Source organism: Herpailurus yagouaroundi, unplaced genomic scaffold (genome assembly GCF_014898765.1).
Source record: "Herpailurus yagouaroundi ecotype Mexico unplaced genomic scaffold, PumYag 29, whole genome shotgun sequence".
Classification (NCBI taxonomy): domain Eukaryota; kingdom Metazoa; phylum Chordata; class Mammalia; order Carnivora; family Felidae; genus Herpailurus; species Herpailurus yagouaroundi.
The window spans coordinates 29,975,767-29,991,203 of NW_024412377.1; the positions used below are offsets into that span (position 1 = coordinate 29,975,767).

General features: G+C 37.4%; 1 protein-coding gene across 2 annotated transcripts in view; it reads left to right on the forward strand.

Annotated features, from left to right (window-relative positions):
• WDR70 (WD repeat domain 70) overlaps positions 1-15,437 on the forward strand; it is a 308,347-nt gene that overhangs the window by 250,879 nt on the left and 42,031 nt on the right. For both annotated transcript variants that reach the window (XM_040495635.1, XM_040495647.1), the window contains exons 11-13: positions 2,604-2,703; positions 5,363-5,447; positions 6,910-7,048. In XM_040495635.1, the coding sequence (XP_040351569.1) occupies positions 2,604-2,703; positions 5,363-5,447; positions 6,910-7,048 (324 nt within the window). The remainder of the gene's footprint in view (positions 1-2,603; positions 2,704-5,362; positions 5,448-6,909; positions 7,049-15,437) is intronic.

A 15,437-nucleotide genomic window follows, 5' to 3' on the forward strand; every position in this document is an offset into this window, starting at 1 on the left:
GGAACAAAATATTCCTAATCTATCTCCACATGTGTCCAGAATGGTCTTTTTAAAATAAGCAAACCTAGTCATGTCCTCCTCTGAGTAAACTCCACTAAGCAGCTCTCTTTTGCCTTCAGGATAAAATCTAAGTCCTGAACATGGCCCACAAGGCTCCTGGTAATCGAGGCCCTGCTCACACCAGCCCTTCACCTCACCTTTCCCTCGAGTCATGGTTCGCTTCTTTTAGTTCTTTGACTCCAACCAGTTCTTTTACCTTTATGCACATGTTAGCTTTCTGTTGCTTCCTAACAAATTACCACTAATTTAGTGCCTTAAAAAAGCACCAATTTGTTATTTCACAATTTCTCTAGGTAAGATGTCTGTCATGGTGTGGTGGGATTCTCTTCTTAGGCTCTCACCAAGCTAAAATCAAAGCATTGGCCAAGGATGTGGCTCTCATCTGGGGTTCAGAGTCCTCTTTCAAACACACTGGTTATTGGCAGAAATCAGATACCCATTTCCTTGACACATCTTTAGAGTCAGCAGTGACATGTCCAACACTTTTCATTCTTCCAGCCTCTCTGACGTACTCTCCTGTCATGTCTGTGTGGCTTCCTGTTCTGTCCTCAGCCAAGAGGAAGTTCTCCTTGCAAAGACTCATGTGACTACTTCAGCCCCACCTAGATAATCCAGGATAATCTCCCTATTTTAGGGATAGCCAGTTAGTAACTTTAGTTATACCTGCAGAGTCCCTTTTGCCATGTAGAGTGACATATTTATGGGCATGACACTGCAGGGAAGAGGTCATGGGGGTCAAAATTCTGCCTACTACAACACAGTACTCTCATTCTTGCCTCAGCATCCTGCTCCTTCATCTGCTAACTCATACTTTCATCCACTGGGTCACAGGATTTGTTTTTGCCCCTCTTCCTCCACTCCCCCTCCCCCATTCTCAGGGTTAGATTAGGCATCTCTCTTCGGTGCTCACTTCTGACTCTTCACATCCCCATTGTACCACTTGTCCCTTCGTATGCTTAACTGTGTTCTTTGAGGGGACTGTCTGTCAGCTCTCTGAGGAAAGAAGCCATGTTTATCTTTGCACATTCGTGTTTCCCTGCTTAACATTATGTCTGCCATACAGTTGACACCCAGTTAAAAAGAAAAGTTGAATCAACAAATTATTTGTACCCATGAGACATAGGAGCATGATAGCCATGTTTAATACCAATTTCTAAGACTGTCAGAGGAAGAGAGAAGACAAATTTAACTCAATATTTATAAATTATTAAAAACAAAAACAAATCCAGCCTGCTCTTGTAAGGTACTGTGCTCCTCATTACTGGAAGCTCACTGACAGGGCATCAGGGATATTGCTGGAAGCTCTGGTTTGTGACCAATTCTTGTTAGGGTTGAGGTAAGAGCAAAGGAGATGGGGTCACTTGTATTCCTATACCTGTGGCTCCTAGCAGAGACCCACATGCTGTTGTCACTAGGAGTGTCCCTGTCCATTCAGTGGAATTTTCTAGCCTGGTAGATCTGGGATAACTGACTCCCTAGTCCCTTAGCCTGTGCTGGTTACTGAGTCATAACTGAGTGACAGGATTAGTATCGTAGAGTTACTTTTAGAAGTCATTACCTGTGAAGAAGCAATATTAGGAGTAAAAAGACTACTAACACACATCACCAGAAAAGAAGTAGTGTTTAAGAGCAGGCCTCCTGGGTCCTGTACCCAGCTCTAGCACTTACCAGCTCTGTGGCTTTAGATAAGGAACTTTAGTCTCTGGGGTTCAGTTTCCTCAAATGTAACATGGAGATGATAATAGTAGAACCTTAACTTGTGGACTGTGAGAATGAAGTAGACGAGACCATAGAGGATGGAGTGCCTAGGGTATGATTAGCATTGCGGCAGGGTTACCTCTCCCCCTCCTCCTCCCCTGCAACAACGTTATCCTGCAGGCACATACAAGAGAGTTCAAGGCCTACAACCACATGCCCAGTGGCTGGCATATACTAGGAATACAGTGGTATGTATATATATACATACATATAGATAGATAGATAGATAGATAGATATAGATATATAGATATAGATATATAGATATATAGATATCTATGTATGTATATATATATACACACACACACACACATATATATATAGGCAACACACCCAACATGGGTCTTAAACTCAGAACCCTGAGATCAGGATTCACACACTTTACTGACTGAGCCAGCCAGGCAGTCCTACAATGATACATTTGATTTAATAAATAATATGTTCACTTGTAATTTTTATTTATATTACTCTTTCAGGTAACTATAGGAAATGGTCCCATTAACTTTATAAGAACTGAATACTGAGTTGATCTTGTGTTGCTCAGAGCTTGCGAAGGCAGTCTGAAAGATGGGACTTCCTTAATCTCTTTTTTATTATTAGAGCAAATGGATGTTTTTGGAAACTATTTGAATTTTTTTCCAGGATAAAGAAAACTATAATCAAATGAAATTAATATTTTACATATATCCTTTTCTAGATGATAGAGTAAAATACTCTCGCCACAGAAGTGTTCTTGTTTGAATTCAGATGAGATGTTAATTAACACTTTGCTTGTCTTTGCAAACAGGTTCATCCTAAATTCCACTATAAACAGGCTCATGACCCAGGAACAGACACTTCCTGCGTGACTTTTTCCTATGATGGGAATGTCCTTGCTTCTCGTGGAGGTAGGTTAAAAACTTTCTTTCGGATGTATTTCTATATATAAAATGATCATAATTAACCCTAATAAATGTTACACTAATATCCTAACAGTAAAGGTAGCTGTGCTTTTGTTAATGTAACTTTGTCAGTCTTCTTTTTCATTAAAATGCATATCCAATTTGGCAAAATTGTTTTATTAGAAGTTGTCAAGTGAAATTTAGAAAATATGTACTTTTTTGCCTGAGTTTTTATTTTAGCTTCAAATTCCATCAGAGTTTGAAGCCTCCAAGGATGACCTTTGCCTCTACTTTATGGAATTTTGTAGATGATTTTCTACAGTATTTCTATACTGTTTTTAAATTTAGAGTCTTCTGTTAGCTCACCATTAATTTATTTTTTTCCAGTTCAAACACTGTAACAATTCAGTTAAAAAAAAAAAGTTGTATACCTGGGTGTCATTTTTTAAATCGCTATATAGTTTTATGTGACCATATTATAAGTTTACTTATCCACACTCATATGGTTGAATATGGGTTGTACCTTTTTGCTGAATCCTTCTCACATGGATAAGCTAAGTGTTAACTGAAGGAGGTAAGAGAATAGTAAGGACGGCTTATGAGTAAAGCATTACGTGAAGTATGGGACACGACTGAGGATCTTCCTGGAGGCCCATTTGTGGGGAGGGAAAGAAACAGCAGAGTAAGTAGGTGGGAGCCATGTTACAGATGGCTTTAAATATCAAATAAAGGATTTAGTCTTTATTCCATAGGCCATGTTAATCTAGCAACACTACATTCAGTCATTCATTCACTCCATCAACTACTATATTGAGTAACTACTCTGAGTTACCATTATGCTAGGTGCTGGGTATACAATGTGAACATCATAAACAGAGTTCCTTTCCTGCAAGAATTTGCAACCTGGTGTAGAGAGTAGTGGGAGTGAGGGGGAGATGGAGAGACTTGGTACAGCTTCCACTCAGTTCAGCCATTCCATGTCTGTGTACCTCGGGGACTGTATTCAGGTTCTCTGTCCTCTGAGGAAGCCTTCTCTATTATATCCAAACTACCCTTACTTACATAATTGTAAAAAATCAAAGCACATGTATATGTATTTTCTATTTATGGTAAGTATGGAAAAGGTGGGTATTATAAAATACGTATTTTGGTTTATCAATTCTAAACTGTTCAAGTCCTGAGATGACTCTTAATTAAAACTACGTGTACTCTTTACTTACAAATAGTAGTTCTTACCCCAAGAGTCTGTATCTGAATCTTCTGGGAAAGTTTTTCAAATGATAAATGTTTCACCTAGAAATTCTCACATTTGCTCTTGCCCCTTTAGAAGGTGTACCCAAATCTCCAATGTGCAGTGGGGAGACAAGAGGGGAATAAGAGAAGTGTAGTTTGAAAATTCTTCTCAGAGGATTCTAAAACAGGCCAGCCCCAACCCAGTTGTTAAGTACTAGAAGTATAGGACTAATTCCATTTCAGTCAAAGCCATTTTGGTGATAATTCTTACCTTCCCCTTCCATCCTGTAATAGCTGTTGGGTACCATGTTGCCAACACAACATGTATACTATATTCCATCCTTTTTCTTCCTGAGTGTGTAGAATATGACAGATGGAAGTCAATTCAGCAGAGTCCCTGAGTGTTGTAAGATGTCCCTGCTAGTTCCAGAACCTGCCAGTTTAGCTAAACTCTTTAATGCAGATTAATGTTTTTTTTTTTTACTGTTTGAGAATTGTGAGGATATGTAATCTTTTTTTTTTTTTCAAGACTAAAAGCAAAAAGGTGAATCTTACAAAGTTCTTCCAATATAAGCAGGACCCCAGTCCAGCCAGTTGTGGATTAGTGCACCTGCCAAAAGTTGTGTTTCAGAGGAAGAGTCACTTGGGAGAGAGGGGAGACTTTTATTGAACTCTCCACTCACCTCACTTGCACCTGATATTGATTCCTTATTGGACCCAAGGGGTTGAGGCGGGTCTCAGCTGTGGACATGGGGGAAAAAGAGCAGCAAAGACATTACTTATATGAGTTTTGGCTTTCATTCCGGTCAAGAATATTAGTTAGTAGCCCTATAGAAATATAAAAAAGTGATTCTTAGAAGAATATCCATTATACTTTAAAGAGCTTGGAAAAGCTGTACTCCCCAGCAAAGTGAAGAGTGATAGCCACAGGTGGAGTTACACTGGAGGGAAGGGAATCACATGGCTCACCCTCATTAATGTTAATGGATAGCTTCATCTACACACCAACGGGAGAAAGAATCTGTTGTGAATTGAACTATTTTCAGTCCTGATGGTTGTTAAATTAATATCTTCTTAAGCAGTCAGGTTATGCTCAACTGTACCTTAGGGGAACTGCCAGCTGCTGTAAAATCACTCCTCAGAGTAGATTCTCCAGGGTTCCTTCTAGCCTACAGATGCTACATCAGTTGGAAAATTTATTTCTAGGAGACCAGTTCATTATCATATATCTTTCTACTGTTCTCACATCTACTACTTTCAAACTCCCCAGTTAAAAAAGTAAAACACTTATGTGCTTCTTTCTTTCTCTTTTTTTTTTTTTTTCTTTCTTTCCTTCCTATAGTTATACACTAAGGTTAGCAAACTCTAAGCTTGGAACTAGTTCTTTTTGCACAATGCACTTTCTGTCTTTTCTTTTTCTTTCCTGTATTAGGTGATGATACATTGAAATTATGGGACATTCGACAGTTTAATAAGCCACTTTTTTCAGCCTCGGGTCTTCCTACCATGTTCCCAATGTAAGTAGCGTATTTTAAATAATTGATAAACATAAGAGAATGAACAAGAAATTTCTTCACCTTAATGTTAATTTATATCGTATGTCTTCTAAAAAGAAATATGAAGAGTATTTGAAATCTGTTTTTGAAGATGCATTTTATTTTTTCTTTTCATTTGCACATTCTTCAGACCATAAAATTCTTTGGAAGTTGAAATGATGTATGTTCATGTATTTGTATGTGTGTGTTTATGTGTATACACACATAGGTCTTGGGGCAGTAAAAATATTTTAAGGGATTGAGTTGTTTTTTTTTAATATGTATAAATGACAGGGTAAACCTCCATATTGTTGTCTTTTAAAATTTGAATCCCATTCCATCAAAGCAATTTTCCATAGTTACTGAGCATTATTATATATTGTTTTCTCAATTTTTTCTTATCTCAATTCCAGTCAATAATTCACTATCCTTCACTTGGTCAGAACATCCTGCTCGAGGTAGCTGAACACTGTTCTCTCCATTGTCTTACGTTGACAACTGAAACACGTAAAGATTTTTCTGAGGCAGCTGAGGTGGGATTTGAACTTTAAGTCCTACAGTTGGTGCCTAAGCAAAAGTTTCTATTTATGTAGAAATAAAATTTCACATCTGTGTTAAATAATGACCAACAGGGAGAGCGTGAAGTTGATGGAGGCGCCAAGTGCAGGAAACAGTGTAATAGCAGAGCACTAATTCTAGCGCGGTCCATTGCCCATGGCATTTATCTGTTAAGACAAACAGATGGACAAACAAACATGAATTTATAGCTGATGAGACTTTTTTGAACTATTATGCCTGCTGTAAGCTATGCTAACTGCATGACTTCTTTGGATCATGTCTTAGACTATTCACAATCAGGTGGCCAGATCTCTAATAACAAGAGCTGTTGAATTCTAGCCATCAGTCAGGTTCCAGCGGTCCAACCTGCTCCTCATTTCATGGTGCTTGACTTGACAAACTCTCAAATTATTTGGGGATGGTGGTTAGTGGTGATAAAAAACATAATTCCAAAACTGGACAAAATAATCACTGCTTAGACATTAGTCACACAATGTCTATTTGTCTATAGTACCGTCAGTGTCTATAATTGAGTTTTTCCCATACTTCCTTTACATTAAAACATATAGCATATAAAAGTTAAAAGCACACATTCTGGAATCAGACTGCCTAAGTTCGAATCCCAGCTGCACCACTTACTTTTGTGATCTTGGGCAAGGTTTATTTAATCTCTCTCTGCCTCAGTTTCCTCATCGGTAAAATGGGAATAATAATATCTACCTCATGGGATTATTGTGAAAATTAAACAAACAAAAAAATAAGTGCTTGAGTTACTGTAAGCCCTCTATAAGAGTTACTTCTTATTACAATGGTGTTGTTTATATTGTATTTAACTCACTGTTGTAGGGTCATAAGCTTATGCTTATATACTGTTTTTTGTCTGTAGGACCGACTGCTGTTTCAGTCCAGATGATAAACTCGTGGTCACTGGGACATCTGTTCAAAGGGGATGTGGCAGCGGCAAACTTGTTTTCTTTGAGCGCCGGACTTTCCAAAGGGTGTATGAAATAGACATCACAGATGCGGTATGTAAATTCTTTTCTTCTCAGCCTTGAGAATGAAGTGAAGTTTGCCTCTTAGTCATCTTTTGTTTTGGTTTTAGTTTTTAAATAGAACATAAGCCCTGGCCCTTACAGTGCAATGATAGTTGCTTTTTTTTTCTCCGGCACAGGAATTATTAGACTGGTGCAGATTGGCTGATCTACCCTTTCCCTTCCTTTGACCCAGTATTTCCTATGGGTCTGTCACACTTCAGTCATAATTTCAGCTGGGCTGAGGATGTTTGCCCCTCTGCCAACCAGTTTGAAGAGAGCAGAAGCTAACCTAATTATTATGTAGGCTGTAGAAACGAGTGTCCCACAGTGTGCATGTTTGTGAAGATTCAGGGATTGTGGACAGAAATGAAAGTTATGCCCTCAGAAAGTGATGAATTGTGTCATTGTTTCCTAAACCACAAAATCTTTGACAGAATTTGGCTTGCCAGAATTGTCATTGCTGTAAGACTGAGTTTCTGCTGAGCTCAATTTCTATTTAGTTATTTGGAAGCTTAAAACATTTCAGATTTAACTTCTGCTATCTAAAAAAAAAAAATCCACTAGTTTTCTTTACATATTTAGATAAGCACTAAAACTCCAGCATGCGTGCACTGATTCATTGATTCATTCATTCCTGTCCTGAGACTGGAGCTGTATGTGATGCAGTAATAGTGAAGTTTCCCAGAGGAAAATCTGAATTCCTTTATAGTCTTTTAAAGTATGTATTATTATTTCGATAGTAAGGTAAGTCATTGTTATTTTCTGAATATGAAACAGACCAATTAATGTCTGTAAGTTTCCTTTGGCTCACTGTCAAATCCTTTAGCAATATCCTATATCTTAAACAGTGCCCTTAATGTAGGCTTCTCCAGTTGTTTCAGCTCTTTGTAAACAGTTGGGACATATTATGTACTTAAATGATTCAGACAATTGAACTACTGTTTTTAAATCACCAGTAAAAAGCTCCTGTCTCTAATGCTCTAGTATTACTATGGAGTCTTAATTTGTAGGCCCTAAATTTGAAACCATGGTATAGTTAGAGACAATGAAATAACAATGAGACTAATTCTAGATGAGTACTTGGGTTTTATAGATTCTAATCTCATGACATAATTTGAAATGTGCCAGCACTAATAATAATTTTTTGGGGGGTACAGCCAAGAGCCAACTAAAATGCTAGAATAAAAGCAAACACTCTTGATTCTATCAACTTTAATCTCAAAAATAAAATTATTATAATTGGTTGTTCCAGAAGTGAGCCATGTTCTGTTATGCCTCTCAATGACTGTACATTTCAGGATTACTCATGGTGTTGTGGTTTTAAAGTATAATTAAAATTGAAACCTAAATAAATTAAGGGATGTGTGATTGCACTTTTAAGACACACTAGGTTTTTGTAGTGTATAGAACATGCCATTTGCTGTGTTGCTCTGAGTTGCTTTTCTAGCTAGATCTTTTTCTCCATAGCCCTTACGGCCATTGCATCTATTGTATGTTTATTTGTTTTATCTGTGTTCTTCCACCAGGATGTAAGCCCACTAGAGCAGAAACATTGTTGTGTTTGCTGTGATATCCTCAGTGCTTAGAACTGACAGACATACAGGTTGTATTTAATCAATAGTTATTGAATAAGTGAATGGTATCCTGGAGAAGTACGTGTAATGCATACTGGAGAGCGCAAGTGTGTCTTAAAGAGTGAGGAAGGAGAGGGGCGCCTGGGTGGCGCAGTCGGTTAAGCGTCCGACTTCAGCCAGGTCACGATCTCGCGGTCCGTGAGTTCGAGCCCCACGTCGGGCTCTGGGCTGATGGCTCAGAGCCTGGAGCCTGTTTCCGATCCTGTGTCTCCCTCTCTCTCTGCCCCTCCCCCGTTCATGCTCTGTCTCTCTCTGTCCCAAAAATAAATAAACGTTGAAAAAAAAAATTAAAAAAAAAAAAAAAAGAGTGAGGAAGGAGAGATGGAAAACGAACCTGATCTTGTATGCCATAATAAGAAGGTGACTTTGTCTTTGTTTGTTTGTTTGTTTGTTTATTTAAAACATCGGAATGACACAATCAGATTTAGGCTTTAGAACAGTTAATTTTTACTGAAGTGTGAAGGTTAGATTTGTAAGATTTCATTTGTGTATGAAGGCTGAGGTTTATTGCTTGGGAAACTGGGTCAGTATTCTCTGAGATTAAAAAAGAAAGAAAAAGAAAAGAAAGCAGAATTTGGAAGAAATATAGTGCATTGTTGATATGTTGAGCTTGAAATGCCAGCAGGATGTCTGGGTGGAGATAGTAGGCAGATGGGTACATGGGTTTGGTGCCTAAGAGAAGACACAGTTTTGGGAGAAATATTTGCAGTTTTGTAGTTGAAATAGTGGCTGCTGATTAGTTTAAGGCACAAAGGATGGAGAATATGAGCCCTAGGAAACCTGAATTTTAAGGGATGAGCAAATGAAGAGAAGCAAACAAAAGAGAATGGTCTTTAAGTAAATGGATTGTACCTTATATTGAATTATGTTAGAAAAGTCAGAAAACAGATTTTGAGATCCATATGAATAGATGGGTGAAGAGAAAACTTCAAATAGGGACAAAGCCATGGCACTTTAAAGTGGCCTTTTACATAATTGATTTAAGATTTGTTTGCATTTTTGTTGTTAATAGACAGCATTGTTTGTTTCGTTCTTTTGAAGTTTGTTTTTGAGAGAGAGAGCACACAAACAGGGGAGGGGCAGAGAAAGAGAGGGAGAGAGAGAGAATCCCAAGCAGACTCTGTGTGCTATCAGCACAGAGCCCGACCCCGGCTCCATCTCACAAACTGAACCCTGAGACCATGACCTGAGCCGAAATCAAGATTTGGACGCTTAACAGTGACTGAGCTGCCCAGGCCGCCCCATCCCCACCCCCTGTCCCAGACAGCACTGTGTTTGTTTACATAGTAAGTAGAATGTTATGTTAAAGGAACTTTAAAATGTCTCTTTGATTTATTTTCTGAAGTTTTAAGTCTTCTTGGAATGTAAAAAAATAAGTGTATTCTTTGGAATGGATAAAGAGGGTGGGCATTTTGCTAGAAGGACCAAAAATATCTCTTCTTTTATTGTGTTTTTGTCATTAAAAACCAGAATAGTCATTTCTTTTGGAAATACCGCACTCTGCTGTGGTAAGGTACTTACTATGTTGAGTTTTAATTTACATAAAAGACAACATCTCATCCTTCCTATCAGCAGTTAGTGGTGTGCTTGCTCGACTAGGCACAGACCACGGTGGCTTCAGGTCTATCCTAGATGAATCCATTTACTTGAATAAAATACTAGTGATTGTATTCCCACATCCTCTTCTAAAATAAAAAAATACACCCCTACATCATTATATTTTAGAATGCCAAGCTCAGCATGTATATGGAACCAAATATTGTCTTCAGTCAGGGATGTTAACAGCTATACAGTTTCCTAATAACTAAAAACTATACTATAACTTTCAGAATAAATAGCTTTTAAAAACATAATAATTGCATTTTCCTTATTTATTTTTGAAACAAACTTAAAGGAAAAACTAGTTTTATTTCCAGTCTCTGCATTGTCATATGCTCTGAAAATTTTTTTTCTCTATTCAACGTAGAGATACTCTTCACTAGGAAATGACAAACGTTTCTTTAACATTTACTATTTTTATTGTATGATGTTCATACACGTTTTATAATTCCAAAATTATTTTTAGATGTTTCTCTGTAGTTCAATTGTGTTTACTCAACTTAAAAAAAGTGCATATTTCTCATTTATCATCTAATTTTTTATGATTCGGGTAGTGTGCTTAGCCTCCTTTCTAAGATAAATTCCAGAATATAACTTGAATCTTGAGTTTTACAAGCTCACTTTAGTTTTTGTGTAAGATGGGGTTCTAAGCTTTTATATATTGTGTAAAAGGCTACCATTACTCTATTTTATGTGATCAAAGTATAGGAGAGAAAGAATGAACAAAATATAATTTGGAGATGATGTATCATTTTTTTTTTAATAATTATGTTTGGAAGAAACATAGACAGTTTTAAACCTTTTCAAAGTTCTAGTTATTTCAGGAGATGCCCTGAAATAACATTATGGTCTATTATTAACTTAGTGATTTTTCATCAAACTATAATTTGTTATAAAATGACTAACAGAATTTCCCTCTTTTTAACTAATATAAATCAAAGGACATGATTTATACAATTATTCTAACACTACCATTTATACTCTTCAACCCAAGCAAAATGGAATAAAGTTTTTTGACCTGGTATTATTTAAGATGGCAGCCTCTTCACCTCAGTTGCTTTCAGAAATAATTTACCCAAAAGAAATTGGGTGAAGAGGAAAAGAGTGAAAAAGAAGGAGCGCCTGGGTGGCTCATTTGGTTAAGCATCCGACTCTTGGTTTTGGCTCAGGTCCTGATCTCATGGTTCCTGTGTGCAAGCCCCGCATCAGGCTCTGCACTGACAGTGTGGAGCCTGCTTGGGATTCCATCTCTCCCTTTCTTTCTGCCCCTCCCCTGCACTCTCTCTCTTGTCTCTCTCTCTCAGAAATAAATAAATAAACACCAAAAAAAAAATGTTTAAGGAAAAAAAGTAGAAAGGCAAAAAGCCAGAAATTTCACACTTGATCTTGACTATTCTTCTGATTTGTTAGCTTATGTGCTTTGGTGAGGGAACTCTGTTTCTGTGAACATTGACTGAACAAAGTGAGGAATAGAAGGAAAAAAAATCAAACTTTTATTTACAAAACTTGGCTATAGCATCTAGCAAACTGATCTGGTATATGGCCACTTAAGGAAAAGGAAGGGAAATTTGCTTTGGTATTTTCAACTAGACTGCTTTATTTCATTCATTCATTCATTCATTCGTTCATCCATTTTCAACTAAACTGCTTTAGATATTTCGAAGTTGATTGAGAATACAAGTACCAACAGAAGAAATACAATAGCATTTTAAGGAAGAAAAAAGATTCATTTGTGACTAAAACATATCTGATTATCTTTAGGAACATTATTTAACCACCAAAGAGAACGTATAGAGCAAGGATTATCCAAGGTTTTTGCTTCTTTTCCACCATTACTTGTTCTCCAGAATATCCCCTTCCTGTGAGAAATGAAATCTAGATTATGCACATCTCATTTATGTTATTTAAGAAAGAAACTCAGAATGTCAAGTAATTGGTATAATCAGTTTGAGTTCTTATTAATTTTTTTCATGGAGCCAACTCTACAGTTAGAGAAAGTGTATATTCTGGATCTGTCTTCCTGGGACTTTATCAATTATTTGCATCTTCATCAAATGGAGGAAAGTGAAATGAAAACAATGACTTTTCTGTTTATTATTAACTCTGGCCTTCCCCTAAAAGATAGGGAGAACTTGAAGTTTTTCTGCCAGATTTATTTATTTACTTACTTACTACAGGCTGTATTCCTGCCCCTTATTATCATGGGTGTTGATTGAAAAATACATAATTATTGTCAAAATTATATTAATTAAATTATAGCATATATATGTACCAAAGGAAGGAGAAATATTTTATTTAAGACCTATTTATCTTATTATGGAGATAGTCTATTAGATACACTAAGGAGACAGTGAGGTCCATATTGTGTTTAAAAAAATGGTTTCTTTTTTCTTTTAATATTTATTTATTTTTGCAAGAGAGAAGGAGAGAGAGAGCAAGTGTGAGCGGGGCAGGGGCAGAGAGAGGGAGGGAGACACAGAATGGGAAGCAGGCTCCAGGCTCCGAGCTGTCAGCACAGAGCCTGATGTGGGGCTTGAACTCACAGACCACAAAATCATGACCTGAACCAAAGTTGGATGTTTAACCGACTGAGCCACCCAGGAGCCCCTAAAAAAAATGATTTCTTTTGAAAAAAAAAACAAAAAAACAAAAAAAAAAGACCACTTCTATAAACATATCAGCCATGTTTCCTTCTTTTTTTTAAATTTTTTTTTTCAACGTTTCTTTATTTTTGGGACAGAGAGAGACAGGGCATGAACGGGGGAGGGGCAGAGAGAGAGGGAGACACAGAATCGGAAACAAGCTCCAGTCTCTGAGCCATCAGCCCAGAGCCTGACGCGGGGCTCGAACTCACGGACCGCAAGATCGTGACCTGGCTGAAGTCGGACGCTTAACCGACTGCGCCACCCAGGCGCCCCCATGTTTCTTTCTTTATTTAATTAGGTGAAGTTCTGATGGGAACTTGAATTTACATTATTTTTCCTTAACTTGCAAGCTCTGATTCTTCATATATATCAGTGAGGACTATATCCTATTAGCTCTTGGGTTTTTTTATTTCTTTGTTTCTTAGAGAGAGTGCGAGCGCAGGGAGAGAAGGGCAGAGGGAGGAAGAGAGAGAATCTTAAGCAGGCTCCATGCTTAAGATTAAGAGTCTAATGGGCTTGATGTGGGGCTCAATCCTACAACCCTGGGATCATGATCTGACCTGAAATCAAGACTTGGGCACTCAATCAACTAAGCCACCCAGGCACCCCAACTTTTTGGTATTTTAGTGTATTTTCTGGCTATAAATGTAGTACATATTGAATCTAAAAATCTGACAATGTAGAAAAGATCACTAAGAAAGTAAATAGAGGGGCGCCTGGGTGGCGCAGTCGGTTAAGCGTCCGACTTCAGCCAGGTCACGATCTCGCAGTCCGTGAGTTCGAGCCCCGCGTCAGGCTCTGGGCGGATGGCTCAGAGCCTGGAGCCTGTTTCCGATTCTGTGTCTCCCTCTCTCTCTGCCCCTCCCCCGTTCATGCTCTGTCTCTCTCTGTCCCAAAACAAAAAATGTTGAAAAAAAATTTTTTTTTAAATAAAAAAAATTAAAAAAAAGAAAGTAAATAGCATATCTAATCATGTCACACATAGATTATTCCCCATATGACATTTAAATTAATAAATTTTGATGTCCAAGAAAATTGCTGTATTTGTTAACCTAAAGAATGACCTATAACATAGAATGAAAGTATTACTGCTTTCATTTCACATAAAAAATTTTTGTGTTTTTATTAGCAAAGTGTATTGATATTTTAAATCCAAAGAGATTTAAGGGAAAGAATAAATGGTTATAACAAAGCCATAAAATAATGGACCCATCACAAAGCTAGCTAGCTATTTATCTTAATTTATCTTAATTTATCTTAATTATGTGTAAGGAACATGCTGACCATTCCGACTACAGTCATCCTCCATTATTTGTACATATGTAAAAGAGCAGAAAGGTCATTCAAATTAATGGCTATTCCAGAAGTCCTCAGAAATGGTTTTGGAAAGTATCTTCATTCTTACATTTGAGTATGGATATAACCACTCTGGAAATTCACTTCAAACAAATTAATGAAGCTAGGCTTGTGATAGCTGGTCTCTGGAGAATTGAACAACTCCTCTCTTCTTTCATTTCATACTGGGAGTAAACTAATGATCTGTCTCACTAATAGAAGATTCCAGCTCAGGCAGAATTGCACCTCTTTAAGTGTTTTCTAGAAATAAAGGAGTCAAGCAATGTCTTTGCCCAGCCAGGATCATACAGGTAATAGTACACAGAGGAAACTGGAGCTATTGACAGTGTGAATGCCAACTGAAAATAAACTCAAAAGAAAAATTATATTTGGCATTTATCTGCCTTCTAAAATACAGTGAAACCTTCCTAATGTGAAGCTCAGGGGATGGAAAAAATGGGCTTTGAGTTTAACTAGCTTTCCATTATCTGATTTTTATTAAAGAGTAATCAGGCAGCTGGTTGACTAGGGAATAGCAGTTGCTTTGAATTATGTATTATTTTGAATAAAGCAGCATCAACTTAATGAAATTTTGCTGTAATTCACTTTCTTGGGAGGATTAAACAATGCAGATTCTCTATGGATACTGATTAACATATTTGTACTTAATAAAATATGTGTATTTCCCAACAGCCAAGTGATAAGACAGTATATTCAACATAGGTCTTTGGAGCATTTGCTCTTTGGGAACAGGAAGGCAGGGTACATGAGCACTGGTCGTTTCCTGGTCTTCCGAGATGTATGAATACTTGATGAAGAACTTGGGAGTAAGTAGAAAATGATGCAGTTTTAATGTAAATCTGCCATTACAACAGTTACATGGTTCTTTCTCTAGCACTACCTTTTTTAGGGTCAAGAGCTAATTTCCAACATGGCCATTAGGATAGTGTCTTATTGTCAGGATGCACAATGATCAGCGCCTACTACTTTCTGTAGGAGTATTTTCTTTAATCACTGAAGAAAAGGTATGCCATTGGGCTATGATGAAAAACAGTATTGCATTTTGGCTGCTTCTGTGGTTTGGATTACTAAATTATTTCTTGAGGCAAGCAGCATACTTATGAGAGTTCAATTTAAACAGTACTGGACCGGGGTGCCTGGGTGGCT